The 14,911-nt window shown below is 37.2% G+C and overlaps 1 protein-coding gene across 1 annotated transcript in view; it reads right to left on the reverse strand.

Moving 5' to 3' along the window:
• Positions 1–14,911, reverse strand: part of LOC110101289 — a 23,129-nt gene continuing 8,218 nt past the window's right edge. The window contains exons 11-16 of the mRNA XM_020829128.2: positions 14,258–14,692; positions 11,408–14,158; positions 10,961–10,996; positions 10,604–10,630; positions 10,426–10,452; positions 1–444 (exon numbers count right to left, since the gene is read on the reverse strand). Of these exons, the coding sequence (XP_020684787.2) occupies positions 145–444; positions 10,426–10,452; positions 10,604–10,630; positions 10,961–10,996; positions 11,408–14,158; positions 14,258–14,692 (3,576 nt within the window). The 3' untranslated portion in view covers positions 1–144. The remainder of the gene's footprint in view (positions 445–10,425; positions 10,453–10,603; positions 10,631–10,960; positions 10,997–11,407; positions 14,159–14,257; positions 14,693–14,911) is intronic.

Consider the following 14,911-nt stretch of genomic DNA (forward strand, 5'->3'; position numbering starts at 1 on the left):
TAAATAAACAGCAAAACAATATAAATTAATCAGAAAAGCATTCTTAGAAGCAAAGCATAATTCCAACCAGCTGCAACATTCAGCAAATGAATCAAAAATAGGAATAAGAAAGCACCAGTTATTTAGACATTGAATCACTTGAATTTACTTTGAGCATTTCACCGCCACATGTTCGTGGTCCTCCACAACAATGCAACCTCCAGTATATGAATTAACATCTTGTAATCTTCTATACTTCAGAAATTGAAATATAAGAATAGCATTACAAAACATACGCCACCAGAGTACCTCCACCCGAGGATTCAACATTACCTTCTTGGTCCATTTCCAATAGTGATTATCAATCTGATGATGCACTGTAGCTTCAAATGCCATAGAAGAAACTGTTCTCCCCGAATTTTGATGAATAAATTCCTGTTGATCCTTAGCCAATTCAGGAATAATCTAAATTTGACAAATTAGAATAATCAATTCTTCATCTAAGTAATTCCGAAGTTCGTCCTTATCCCATATTCCATCCATTATGAACTTATCCATAATAATATTACTATTATCCATAATTGCAACAAACATTGGCCATATGTCAAAGTACTTATCCAACACCCAAACATGATTGTAAACATCACTAGAGTCACCTTTGTAAGCCACATGAAATTTTAAATAATGAAATTTTAAATAAAAACAAACAAGACATGTATCTTTTGATGGAAAATCATGCAATTTTTTTCAAATACTTGGAATTGGAAGGATGGGACAACTTACAATATGAGGAATTTAATTACGCTTAGTTTAATGTAATTATACATCGAGTTATTATCAATAAGGACTTGAACACTTGAATGGTTAAGGGAACCAGTGATATGGAATATGCTAGCTAGCTTGGATTGGATGCAGAAGAGGCAATACTCGTTATTGTTTTTCATTACATTATTCGTATACACAGGTACTTATACTAAAGATAAGCAAAATTCATCTTTCTTTCTTATGGTTTAAAAATTATGGAAAACTAAGTGAAAAATTAAATGACAGATGAAACTAAAGTATGAAAAATATGTCAAAACATGTAAAGTGTTGATTAATGTCAATTATTGAAACATTTTCTTTTTACTCAAATTCTTTCATATCATTAGATGATAAATAAAACAGTTGTAAAAAAACGTTCTTCTCTTACACACCATACATGTAACAAAATGAAAGCACACAAACGTATATAAATTCAGATACAAATATCTAAATAAAAAACATGCAACAAATAACAAATTCAGATCAAATTCCAATACTGAGATCTCCTGTGAATAATGACGATGGAAAGCACAACCATAATAAAATAGATGGAAGCGGCCATTGTTGAGATAACATTATTGGAGGCGATAGCAATACCGTAAAAAGTTATTGTCAAGTTGCAGAATTTGTTCCAGCCGTAGTGAGTTACCTTTTTCAGTCACCTTTACTGCGGCATTTGTTGTGGAGATGACGGTCACTGCTATCGATCAGATCTACAGCAACTATTTGAAGATGAAGTCGGGTGCCATATTTTTTTTATGGAGGAGAGGACTGTCACTACCGCGGAGTATACGAACACTAACATGTTGGAAAAGATGAAGTACCTGTGTTGAGGTTCATTGGAGAATTCTGTTAGGTTTTAGCCTCCATGGAGAGCATTTTCAAGGAAATCTTTCTTAGATACTCTGACTGATTGGCAGCAGCAGCACAAATCTTTTCTTCAAAGCGTTTTGCAATTTTCTTAAGCTCAGGTATTCCATCAGGAACATTAACAGGAAGATGCCTCTTTAGAGTGTCCATTATCTTATTAACGATCCTTTCCCTAGCATAGGGTGGGAGTTGGGAGCGCCAGTCGGAGGAAAGGACCGTCCACCGGTTGTTACTCTCCACCCAGGCCTGTAGGGAAAAATAAGATATATGTCAATTAATGAAATATATTAAACCCATACCCTCACACCAATTTGAGGATAATTATTAGTGTTAGAATGTGTTATACATAGTTGAAGTAGTATCAATGTTAAAATTTTTACACTTTCTTTTTTAATTCAAAAAGGGATACATTAAAAAATAAGAACAATACACCACAAGATTAAATAATGGTCACATAGATGAAAATTACAGCAAAAAAATACAATAAACAATTGGGCCAAGCACTCTAAGAGAAATCAAATTAAAAACCCCCCAGGCAATTGGACTCATACCGCCCCTAGTTGCCAAGCTTGGGACAATCCAAGGAGGGGAAAAGAAAACTGTCAAGAGACCAAAGAACCACCTAGATTGCGAACCAATCCATGTTCGTCCAAGGAGCCTACAGGAAACCTGCTTCATTATTGTCCTAATCTAAAAACGATGACGCAATAGAACCAAATTCAAGATTAACCAGCAATCATGGGTGGATCCCCATGGGGGGGGGGGGGGGGGGGGAAAACCCCCCCCCCAAGGGGGGGGTGGCAAATGCCCACCCTCAAAAAAAGTATATATTTTGGAATATTTTGGGTATTTTGCGTATTTTGCCCCCTCTCAAAAAATTGTTTTGCCCTAATTTTATCAATCCTAATCATCTTTGCCCATCCCCTACCAAAAAAAAATTTTTTTGCCCACCCTAAAAAAAGAAGCTTGATCAGCCCATGCCAGCAATCCAAAACAAAAAGACTACAAAAAGAGAAGTCATTTCTTTTCAGATTTGCGTTTACTGCGCTTAACATTATTTTTGAAAAAAACCAACATCCACAACTTGGAGAAGACTTAAATCAAAGTTTTCCTGAGCATCCAATTCTAACACCTTAATTTCTTCCCATTCTACTAAAGAAATGTCATCCTCTAACCAATTGCATTGGCACATAACATTATCCTTCGCTAGGTGGGCTAACATACCAGCATTGGAAATAACAAAAATTGGTACATCAACTAGAGGCACCATAGAAGCAATGGGAGAAATTTGGAGCTCAGATGACACAACAATCCCGTGCCCATCCGAACCTCCAGCCCCCTCAGAACCTAAGGAAACATAATCTTCACCCAACACCTCCTCATACATATCACAAGTAGGACTAGCTATAAGGTTAATACAACAATTATTAGCATTCAAGAACCCACAAACAAAAGAAGAAGGCTCCACTTCCTCCCCAACCTAAACAAAAAAAATTCAATTTAGAGCAGCCCACGGGTATCAGAACCCCATCCAGAACAGGCCGCGGAGGATTCAAAACATCCTGTGCAGCCGCAAGAGCCATATGTCCATCATCCAGTTCAGATGCCACCACACATCCCATCTCAGAAACAGGTCGATGAGCATCAACATCATCACAAATCAATTTTGAAACATTAGGCAAATCAAAACCAATAATAATTGCTTTATCGACAATATTAGAAACAATAATGTCAATGCTAGCAACATTCCCGTCACCACCAACAGTGGGACACAATTCTAAAGCCAATTCATTGGCATCACAAGAAACAATATTTCCACCCTATCCCCCTCACAACTAACATTAACAGTAAACAGTTTAGAGACTATAGGAGCATCAATATAGACCGGGCAGATGACTGATGAGGCTGACAATCACCACTCAAATGCCCTACATTTACATGAAGCATAAAAGGCTGTGAATGCCTCCATCGAAACTTGTTGAATATAGCATAGATTTTTAGGACCCAACCAGACTTTATCGAGGTAGGTTTTCTTGATGTCAAGTTCAACCAGCACACGTGCAACAGACGATCTAGAACCCACGAAAGTAGCATTATCAACCTTCAAAGGCCTACCAAAAATCGAACCCAATCCAAAAAAGGATTTTTTTTTTTTTTTTTTTTTTTTTTTGGGGGGGGGGGGGGGGGTAGAAAGAATGAGGACGGAGATTGGGAAAGAAACCCAAATAGGAATTACATGAGACTCAACACATACATCAATAAGAGGAAACCATTTGGTCAGTTTAATATAGAAATTATGAACTAAGTAGGATCATTGATAGAAAATCCTACAATAATCAAGGATATTATTCTATTTGATCAAAATATATAACTGATCAAGCAATGTAACAGAGACATCACTAGTTAGCTTAAGGATGAAAAAAAAAACCTTCGAATCGATTCCAGAGAATGCCCCTTAGAAGGGAAAAAAATAATTAAGGAAAACTAAAAAGGAATCACAAGGGAATTGATTTCTTCCTCTGAAATCCACAGCGATAGCAAACCACGAAATAAGAAGGTTTAAGATCAGGAAATCTACCATCGAAGGAACTACCAGTAAGAGCATCGAGAAAAGAACGAGATTTGAACGAACCTTCCAAAAAACAAGGATCGCACTAACGTTTTCTCGCCATTCCATCAAAGGAGGGCAGAGGACGCCGAAATGAAAACAAAACGAAAAATAAAAACACCACAATAAAAGAAGCAAAGGGAAAAGATGACTTCCTTGGAAGAATGAGAGCGAGGGACTGAGGAGTGCTCACCCCAAACAAGCGAGGAGCGTCAGGATCGCCCTAGGCGGAAACCCTAACCGCTGAGAGGAAAATAAAAATAAAAATTGCTCGGACGATTAAATGGTGTTAAAATTTTTAAACTTGATTTCATATCAAACTATATAAAGGTTCATTAAATAATTTGGTTAATTAAAGTTTACAAAATATATTTTAAATATTAATAAAATTATTAATCTCAAAAAATGAAAATCAACTTCCAACAAGGAGCAAAAAATTATAACAACCGCTAAGAAAACAAAACACAATTGAAAAGGGCGAAGATACCAACCGGACTCAGGAAATGGCAAGAAGCTCCTGCAACCACCCAAAGCCAAAAAAGAACCATCCATTGGCGGTAGCAAATGATGAATGAAACAGAGGATAACCAACAAGCATCAACCCACAAAACAAATAAAGTCTCACGAACAGAATGAGAAGATCTACCACCAAGGTTGCCAGGAAGAGAAGGCTGGTGGTGAACAAACGCAACCTCATAATTGTTGGATCTCCCATAGTGAGCAGACAACACCAAAAGAAGGTTCGTAATCGAAAAAGCATAGTAGCCATGTGAAAGAAAAGATAACATAAGAGAAGGCTACCAGAGATAACAATTTACTTCCTCTTCGATTTTCTCCCACCGCCATAGGAGTTGGCTTATTCCACAATGTGCCCCACCTTCAAACCATATATCTCTTGAAAATCATCCACATGCTTAACGATGTCATCTCCAACACCCCCGAAGGCCGAGGAGAATGAACCATCCAACCAATCAGATAGTTCCTCAATATTGTTATTCAAAATCAAAGCAATTTGAGCTTTCAATTCAGTATTAGAAATAATTGAAATTAGAACATCAATAATTGGCAAATGTCCTTAATAACCTCACAATTAGGTGATAAACGTGATCCAAAAGAAGCCAAGGGCGATTCGAGATTCAAATTACCAGGTGACTCATTCAAAACAACCATGTTAACATCACACACTTCCATGTTGAGCCTATCCTCCACATGACAAAAATCATGAACAATTCCAAGACAAAGCCCAACATCCAGCATTTGGTCTAAATTAGAAACAACAACAGTGGGTGGTCTATCCATGCCAAAATCAGCACGCACCCCATCAAAAAGCAGTGTTCCAACCCCATCAGAAGGATAAACCAATTTTTCATTAGGATAATACAAAATATTAGCCGCATTTTGAAGTCAAAGGGATCCTAGTCGACGACGATGGTGGTCGGAGCGACTGTAATCGATAGCCAACAGTGGTTGAAGGGACTATAATCAATGGTTCTTATAGATCAGAGGTTGAAGTGACTATAATCAACGGGTGACAGATGTTGAAGGGATCATAGTCGGTGGGCGGAGATGCAAAAAGGTACTATAGTCGGTGGGCGGCGATGGTCAGAGGGATTATAGTTGGCGGGCGAAATCGATTGGATGGATTGTTGGAGGGATCATAGTCGGCGGGCAACGATAATTGGAGGGGTTGTATCCCACGGGTGATGTTGATTGGATGGACTGCCAGAGGGACCATAATCGGTGGGCGATGGTGATCGGAGGGATCGTGAGGGACTTTAGTTCGCGGGTGATGGAGATCGAATTGATCGTGGTCAGCGGGCGATGGAGGTTGGAGGGACCGTAGTCGGCGGGTAGCGGTGGTTGAAGGGAATGTAGTCGACGAGCAACCGTAGATGGAGAGACCCTAGTCGGCGGGTGATGTAAATAAGTGGGATCATAGTCAACAAGCAATCGAGGTCAGAGGGACCGTAGTCGGCGAGAGACAGTGGTCAGAGGAATAGTAGTTGGTAGATGACATTGGCCGGATGGATCACCTGAGGGACTCTAGTCGGCGGGTGACAGTGGTCGAGTGATTGTAGTCGACGGGCAACGTTGGTCAGAGGGATCATAGTTGGGGGACCGTGGTCGGATAGATGAAGGGATTGTAGTCGATGGACGATGGTGGTCAAAATGACCGTAGTCGAAGGATGACGGAGGTCAGAGGGACCATATTTGGTGGGCAATGTTAGTCGGAGCGACAATAGTCAACGGGCATTGTAATGTTAGAAGGACTGTAGTCAATGGGGGACTGTGGCCAGAGAGATCACAGTTAGTGGGCAATGGTAGTCCGATGAAGTTCAGGAGGAAGTCTAGTGGCGGTTGATGAAAGGGTGGTAGTTTGGCAGCGATTGATGGCCGAGAGGTGGTCCAACTATGATTGAGCGGAAGTCCAGTGGCGATCGATGACCGGGTGGAAGTCCAGCGGTCGGTGGTGGTCCGATGATGGTCGCACGGAAGTCTGGTGGCGGCTGGTGGTCAATTCAAATTCTGGCAACCGGGCGGTGGTTTGACGATAGCCGAATGCAAGTCAGGTGTCGGCCGACATCCGAGTGGAAGTCCGACCGTGATAAGTGGTCAGGCAATGGTTGACGGAGGTTTGCTGACGTTGATGCTGAAGCTCTTGAAGCCTTAAAGCTCTCTCCAATATCTAATCAAAAGGTCCCCTTTCATGTAGAGTGTCGGGGTTTATTTTTAAAATTTTCAGAGTGACATTTACTGTAAATATGGAGAAGATCTAGGGCAGATTTAGAGTGATCAATCAGACATCCTATATTGATCCCCCTAATTATAGAGTATTTTTCAAGTGTTAATGTGCCTTAATAATGTCGGAATTCAACGATCTAGCTTGGGCTCATTGGATTCGTCTCACCGAGCCGCTGGATTCACTTATAAGCATGTAATATTTATATTTCATTTGATTATCGAATTTAGGCTTGGAACCTTCAAAATAAACTTCGGGCTTCGATTTGGACCCATTTGGGCTTGGATTACCTGATTTTTGTGCCGTTTGTTTCTACTCTTCATGAATTTCAGTTTGACTATAAGTTTGTTCAGATTGGAGTTCATATGATACCGAATTTAATTTTAAAAATTTTCAACTTAAATGCACCTCGAGATCCGTGCATGGTCAAGACAATTTTTGGTAACGTATCAAATTTAAGTAATAACCATGTTAAAATTCTTACACTCATAATCAAAATAAATAAAGATTCCTGAATTAATTTGGTTAAGTGAAGTTTATAAATTATACTTTAAATATTAATAAAATTATAAATCTCATTGGTTTTTTATTTGTAAGGATGATTATTTTATTTAAAAATACTCAGTAAAAATAAAGTTATTATTTTCCTGAACAAAATTTTTAATTCCGAGGCAACCAAATGAGTCCAAAAATTCTCATCGAATGTGTAAGAAATACTGTTAGATTAGTTTAGAAATAAATAATTTTAAATGATTTATTTAAAGAAAGACTAATTATAGAAAGAAGGTTTATTATAGGATCATGTTTGAATAGAAAACTCATCACGCCGCTCCGTTAGGGTTTTTTTTGCTCCAAGTGCTCCCTCGCCCCGCGGGGGGTTTTCTTCCAGCGACCTCCTAGATTCAGGAAAGCTTTCTCTTTTTCTTTCTTCCTCTTGTATTTGGAGTAGTTTTTTGGTTGGTTTTGTTTTCGGTTTTCGCCGGCTGTGCCGGTATGCCGAGTGCTAAGCTCCAGGACCCTGGATTTTTCGGTGGGGGTTCTCACTCTCGTTCTTTTCTTGAAGCACTTGCTGGTTCCAAGAATTCTTTTCCGGATTTGCATGCTTCAACCTTCCATGGATTACCTTCTTTGTGGATTTCCGATGATGAAATCAACAAGCTGGCTGCCCCTTTTCAGTTCTCATTAGTTGGCTTTTTCCCCTCCAAAAGGCCTTCTCTAGAAGCTATTCGTAATTTTTTTTTTTCAATTTAAAGCTTAAAAGTGAGGTTTCTGTCACTGTTCTGGTCCCCTCTCATATTCTGATCAAGCTTTCTAGTGATCTAGATTATTGTAGGGTGTTCTGTCACCGCTCTTACCTTGTCTATAACTGCTATATAAAATTAACGAAGTGGTCTCCTAGTTTGTATATCGGTGTTGAGTCGTCGGTTATCCCGATATGGATTTCGTTTCCTTGTCTTTGGCCTCATTTCTTCGCTCCTCGAATTCTATTTGGGCTTGAAAAATTGTTTGGTAAGCCCTTGAAAATTGATGAAGCCACAGCTGTCGGTACCCGCCCGTCCAATGCTCGGGTGTTGGTTGAGCTAGACATTACCAAATCTTACCCTAAACAAGTTTGGTTAGGTTCGGAAGCTTTAGGTTACGTTCAAGAGGTAGTTTTTGATGAGTTTCCTCAGTTTTGTGCGGGTTGCAAATGTATTGGGCATTCCTTGGTAAATTGTCGTCCTGTTGCGTCTGTTCTTCTGAATGTTTCTTCAAGCCCTTTAGCTAATTTATCCCCTCAATGTGTTGATAATGTTATTTCGAACTCTGATCCTACTGTTGCGGAGGTTTTGGGGGGTGAGCTTGCTAATACTGAGAATATACCTGAAGTGTTACTGACTGCATTTTCTCCGTCTGTTTCCCATGTTGTTGAGGGAGGCTCTGTCCAGTTGTTGGATGTTAATTCTAATGGGTTGCCTGGTGCGGTGTCCAGAAGCCTTCCGGCTGTTGTTCAGGTGCCAGAAATTAGTGTGGTTTTGGGTTCTTTTCCAGTTTTGGATTAGTTGGATCCCGAGCCCCCTTTGTTGCCTAGTTTGGATGATGCGGCTGTTTCTGAATCGAGATTGAATGTTTCTGGTGGGTTGGGTGATTCGCCGGTTTTGGGTGTTTTAAATGGTTTTGAAGGGCTACAGAATGTTGGTGTGTCTGTGGCTCCTAATGAGGTGTGTGGTACTTCAGGAACGTTGATTAATTCTCAAAATTTAGTTAATGTGCCTGTGAATCTTTTGGCTTCGCAAGCTATGATGTACTAGTTGGGTGGTACTTCAGGAATGAATGTTCGATCCCATGGTGATGGGTTGCATTTTTCTTCTGAATATGAATCGGATTCCGATTCATATTCAGATTTTTGCAGTTGTTTCATCCTAGCAACGAGTTTAAGTTGGTGCGTGATAGACCTCTCAATGTTGCATCTCGTGGGAAATTTCACGGTAGAGGCGGTAGAAGAAGATAATTTTGTTTCTTTTTTGGTTTTCCCTTCTGAATTTTTGAATTTGCTTATCGGTCGGATTTGGTTGGTTGGAGGTTTGCGGGCTATGATGTGCTGGGGCTCGTATCCCCTTCGCCTAGCTAGTGGCAACCTTAGGTGTTTTCATCAATTGGCTTGGTTCGATCAGCGTTTTATTTATCTAACTGGATGGTCCTTGCTTGACTTTGGGGATGCTTGGAGCCCCGACAATTTACTGAGCCCTCTCTTTGTAGGGTTTATCCCTATTTTGTTTAGGTTTTTTCTCTTAGATGGTGTATCTTCTTTTATTGCAGTTGTGCATCTTACTGTTGTAACCTCTTTATTATCCAATATATTTGATGGTTTAAAAAAAAAAAAAGGTTTATTATAGGAAAGAGATAATGAAGGGGCCAAAAAAAACGAACCTTTGGAATAAGCGCATCAAAATCCAGTTGGTATCATAGTTAAAATTCCTACACTTTATGTCATATCAAACTACTGGTTCGTTAATTAATTTGGTCTTTAGAAAGTTTAGAAATATATTTGAGTATTAATAAAATTATAAATTCCATTAATTGTATATTTTCAAGAGTGATTATTTTAATTTCAAGCTTAAAATGAGTCGGTGAAAATAAAGTTATTATTTTCTAAAGCAATTTGAGATAAAAGTTAGAATATTTGAACAAGTCACGATATAACTGAAATTTAAACCATGCATATATTTTTAGGTTTTATTTACTTTGCTATATAGAATAAAATCTCTTTTTTATTTTATTTTTAAATAAAAAAAAAAAGATTTTTTATTTGTTTTCATGGGTCACGTGCATCAATAAAAAGTTAGAAATTATATTTTGAATATTAATTAAATTATAAATCTCATTGATTTTTCATTTTCAAGTATGACCACTTAATTTTCATGAGTAAAATTCGTACACATACCTCGTCGGATGAGCTGTCGTCAGATTCCTGCAAATCATTAAAATTAGTGTTAGATTTGTTAATTGCTTTTGTTAATCAAAGATTTTAAATTAACTTTTGAATATTAATTAAAATTTAGATCTCATTAATTATTAATTTCTAAGAATGACGATTTTATTTTCAAGCTTAAAATTCATACCCCAACGAAGGAGTTATAGTCGCAAACCTGCAAAACCATTAAAATTAGTGTTAGAATTTGTCATTCACAATTAATTGATATAAATAATAGAAATGTTAAAATTCTTACACTTGATATTCAAAAAATACATAGAGAGTTAATGTTAGAATTTGTTATCCACATCTAATTAATATAAGTAATAGCAAAGTTAAAATTCATACACTTCATAATCAAACTATATAAAGATTCATTAATTAATTTAATTAATATAAGTTTAGAAATTTGTATTTTGATTTTGCATTTTTTTAGAATATGCAAGAAAAAAAAAACTTTTAAATGATTTCTTTTTTTAAAAGGCTTATTGTAGAAAGGACCAACCCAATCCTCAAGCATAGCCATATGAGCCGTCCAATCCTGCAAACAATTAGAATATAATTAGTATTATGTAGCATTGTTGAAATTCCTACACTTTATTTCATACCAAATTATGTAATGGTTCAGTAATTAATCTGGTCTTTAGAAAGTTTATAAATTATACTTTCAGTATTAAGATTATTAATTTAAAAAAAGTAAACAATGATATAATGCCCCAAAGGTAATTAAGGCTTCGTTTGGGACGGCTTTTTTATTGCTTTCTAAAACGGAGTTTTAGTACAAAAATAAAAAATTTTGTACTAAAACTCAGTTTTAGAAAGCAGTAAAAAAGTTGTCCCAAACGAAGCCTAAATTGTTAGCACAAATATTAAAATAGAGATGACTAATTTACAATGAAATAGTTGAATTAAAATGACTAAATTATGTATTGTAATGATTTCCTATACATACCTTGTCACCGGCGAAGCCATGCCATTGGCACCACTCTCTCATCCGTGGACATTCATGTACAAGTGCAAAGCCTTCTTTAAATGAAACTCTTCCAAATGAATAATCAAAGTCTTTGTCCGAATCGGGCTCGAGCCGACTACACTTAAGTAACTTCAAAACTTTAAGAGTGCCAAGAAGATTATTCATGTTGATCACTGACTTGAGATTGTCACAACAAAAAATTTTCACTTTTTGAAGCCTAGGAAGTTGTCCAAGACTATAAGGAAGTGCAATATATTCAAGACTTTTACAGGATTTCACATAAAGTATCTCAAGACTTGAGGGGAAGGATGATATTTGTTGTAGGTTTTCGCAATCAAATATGTTTATACACTTAAGGCTTGAGAAATCTCCATTTTTCACCATTAGACGATCTTTCCATTCAAGCAAACTTTTATTTGTGAGATATCCAGATGAAGGAAAACCCACATGGGTCTCTATAGAGTAATTCTCAAGACCATCAGGAGGGGCATTAATACACCAAAATTCTTGCCCCATTCTAATTATCTCATTATTAAGCATAATTTGAAGTGAAGTGAGGGATGGTAGCTTAGACAGAGGAAGAAACCTGCATTCTTCATTGCTATAGAAATTTGTCAACCTTATTTTTGTTAAATTGGAGAAGTGAGGATTTCCAAACCAACTTGGGAAGCTGCTACTATTGTAGCCATCAATGGTTAACTCTTTAAGGTTTGTGTGGGGTTGGAGGCCTTCAAGAATAGCTTTATCATTCCTTGCACATTTATCATATTTACCACATTTCCAGATAAGTTCTAGCCTCTCGACATATGGCTTTCTTTGTAAATTGGCACTCTTTGCATCTTCATGATCGACCACATTTTCAAGCCCATAAAGCTTTAGACTTCTTTGTAAATTTGCTAGGGGTTTCAGCCATCTAATACTAGAGTATGGACCATCTCTTCTTACGTGATACGTAGATGAAACGAACTCATTTTGTACCTCATCAAAAATAACCGTAAGGAGATTTTTACTCCCGAAATATGATTTCGGCACAAGTGCTTGATTTTTGCTTATGATCATCAAGTGACGTAAGTTGATAAGTGTTCCCATTGTATTGGGTAGCATATTTATATTAGATGATTGGAGTATTAGTGATTGTAACTTGTAAAGGCTACATAATGAGCTCTCCCTCATACAGTTTACCTGTGCACATATAGAGAGATAACGGAGTTGTTGTAGGTAACCTATCGAATCTATAAATTCATAGCTGCATACACAATGACAAAAACCAAGTGTCAAAACACGCAAGCATCCCAAATTAGATAATGGAATCTTAGAATATAATCTCTGAATGTAAAGTGTTCTTATATTCCCGAGTGGAAGAACCTGATCATTGCTTATGCCTTTTATGAATATATGCTTTGCAACTTTGTGGATGTTCGTCAATTCATCAAACTCAAAAAAAGGATCATTGATTGTGCCTTTCATGAATATATGCTTTGCATCTTTGGGGATGTTCTTCAATTCATCAAACTCTAATAAAGAACATATTTCATTTTTGGTTATAGATTGAGCTAAATCATGCACCATGTCATGCAAAAAGAACATCTCATCATATTTCGAGCATTGAAAGAATGACCTTCTCACTAAGTCTTCAAAGTATTCAACTGCAATATCTTCCCATAATATTTTTCTTTCTGTGAGCTGAATGTAACCTTGATCGATCCACATTCTTATCAATTCTTGTTTATTTATGTAATGATCCTTTGGGAACAGAGATGCATAGAGAAAGCATCGTTTAAGATACAATGGCAAGTGATTGTAGCTTATCCTTAATGCTGACAAAATAATTTCTTTGGGATCCCATAAATTATTGTTTAACACATCCTTCCATGTCTGCTCCTTAAATTCATTGTGTAGAAATCCTCCAATAACTTTTAAAGCCAAAGGCAATCCGCCACATTTCTTAGCAATTCTCCTCCCAAGTTGTTCAAAATCCAGTTGTTGATCTTGCTGCCAACCATGAAAAGCATGTCTTTTGAACAATAACCATGACTTCTCTTCATGCAAGCATCCAAGCTGTAGTGGGGACACCGTTTTCATGATGCCAACAACTGACATAGATCGAGTTGTTATAATAATTTTTCCCACTCCAATACTTGAAAAGGGGGCTAGTAGGACCTCCCATATATCTGCTCTCTCATTCCAGACATCATCAAGAATAAGAAGAAATTTTTTATTTAATAGAGCATCCTTAAGTTTGCATTGAAGATAATTCAAGTTATTATTGTCATTGTACTTGGATGAATCCTCAATGGATGACACAATTTCTTTTGTTATTCCCAAAACTTCAAATTGTTCGGAGACACAAACCCAAATCTTTGGGCTAAAATGTTGGCATACCACAGGATCATTGTATACATGTTGAGCAAGTGACGTCTTTCCCACACCCCCCATCCCAACAATGGGAATTACAATGTTCTTTGTCTCAGAATGAGACATTAACAATTGAATTATTTCTCTCTTTTCCATCTCCCTTCCAATAATAATATCAGATTCATGCACATGAGAACTACTCGGTGGCCTCTTCATAACATTATTAAAATAAGATCGTCTAGGTGCATCCTCTTCTTTAAGCATAAGTGCTTTTCTATCATTTGCAATCTCATCAAATTTCTTTATGATCTCAATGATCCTCATGGCCATGTCACAAGAAATGGGAATTTTAATTGAATTAGGAGGTAGTGATACCTGATCATAGTTTTCATACATGATCAACATATTAATAAACATATCCACTCACTTTCTAATAACTAGAATTTTAATTGAATTTATGAGTGGAAGACATACCTGGTAGCCAAAAACATCACCATCATCAACTCGTTTCCTCTTTAGAGAAGGCTTTGCTTCAGTTGTTACTGTCATTCCTTCCAATTGGGTTTTGATAACTTGATAATCATATTGATCCAAGACATCTTCAGCATCATAAGCAACTTCTCTAAGCTCGCTGAGCCATAGCTGGATGGCCTTCTCATTGATCTCCCTCTCCTCAGCATCATGAAGGACTGCCTGAATTCTTCGCAGCATCCTCGACAATCGGCTCAAATCCTCCATTAATCTTTTTTGGATCGAATTAACTTCAATAGCAGTTACATCTTCATGTGATATAGATGATGAGGAAGTTGCATCCGGTGAACAAAAGGTAGGCATAAACTGAGATAATCTTTCAAAGGAAGATAATAGATTGGAGATGATCAAAGAAGTTGTCCCTGCCATTTCCAGACCCTTAGCTCAAGAATCAATGAAGCTTCAATGTGGATTGGATATTATTCAGAGAAGATGAAATAATGAATTTTGAGTGAAGATCGGAAGCCAAGTCAACTCAGAGGTCTTTAATTGGTGCTCCAATAATGTAGAAGATAACATGAAATTGAAAAAAATTATGAAAGGACCAACGAAACATTTTCACTTTAGAAAAACATTAACATTTATAAGACACATAAT

This window comes from Dendrobium catenatum, unplaced genomic scaffold (assembly GCF_001605985.2).
Source record: "Dendrobium catenatum unplaced genomic scaffold, ASM160598v2 fragScaff_scaffold_1220, whole genome shotgun sequence".
Taxonomy (NCBI): Eukaryota; Viridiplantae; Streptophyta; class Magnoliopsida; order Asparagales; family Orchidaceae; genus Dendrobium; species Dendrobium catenatum.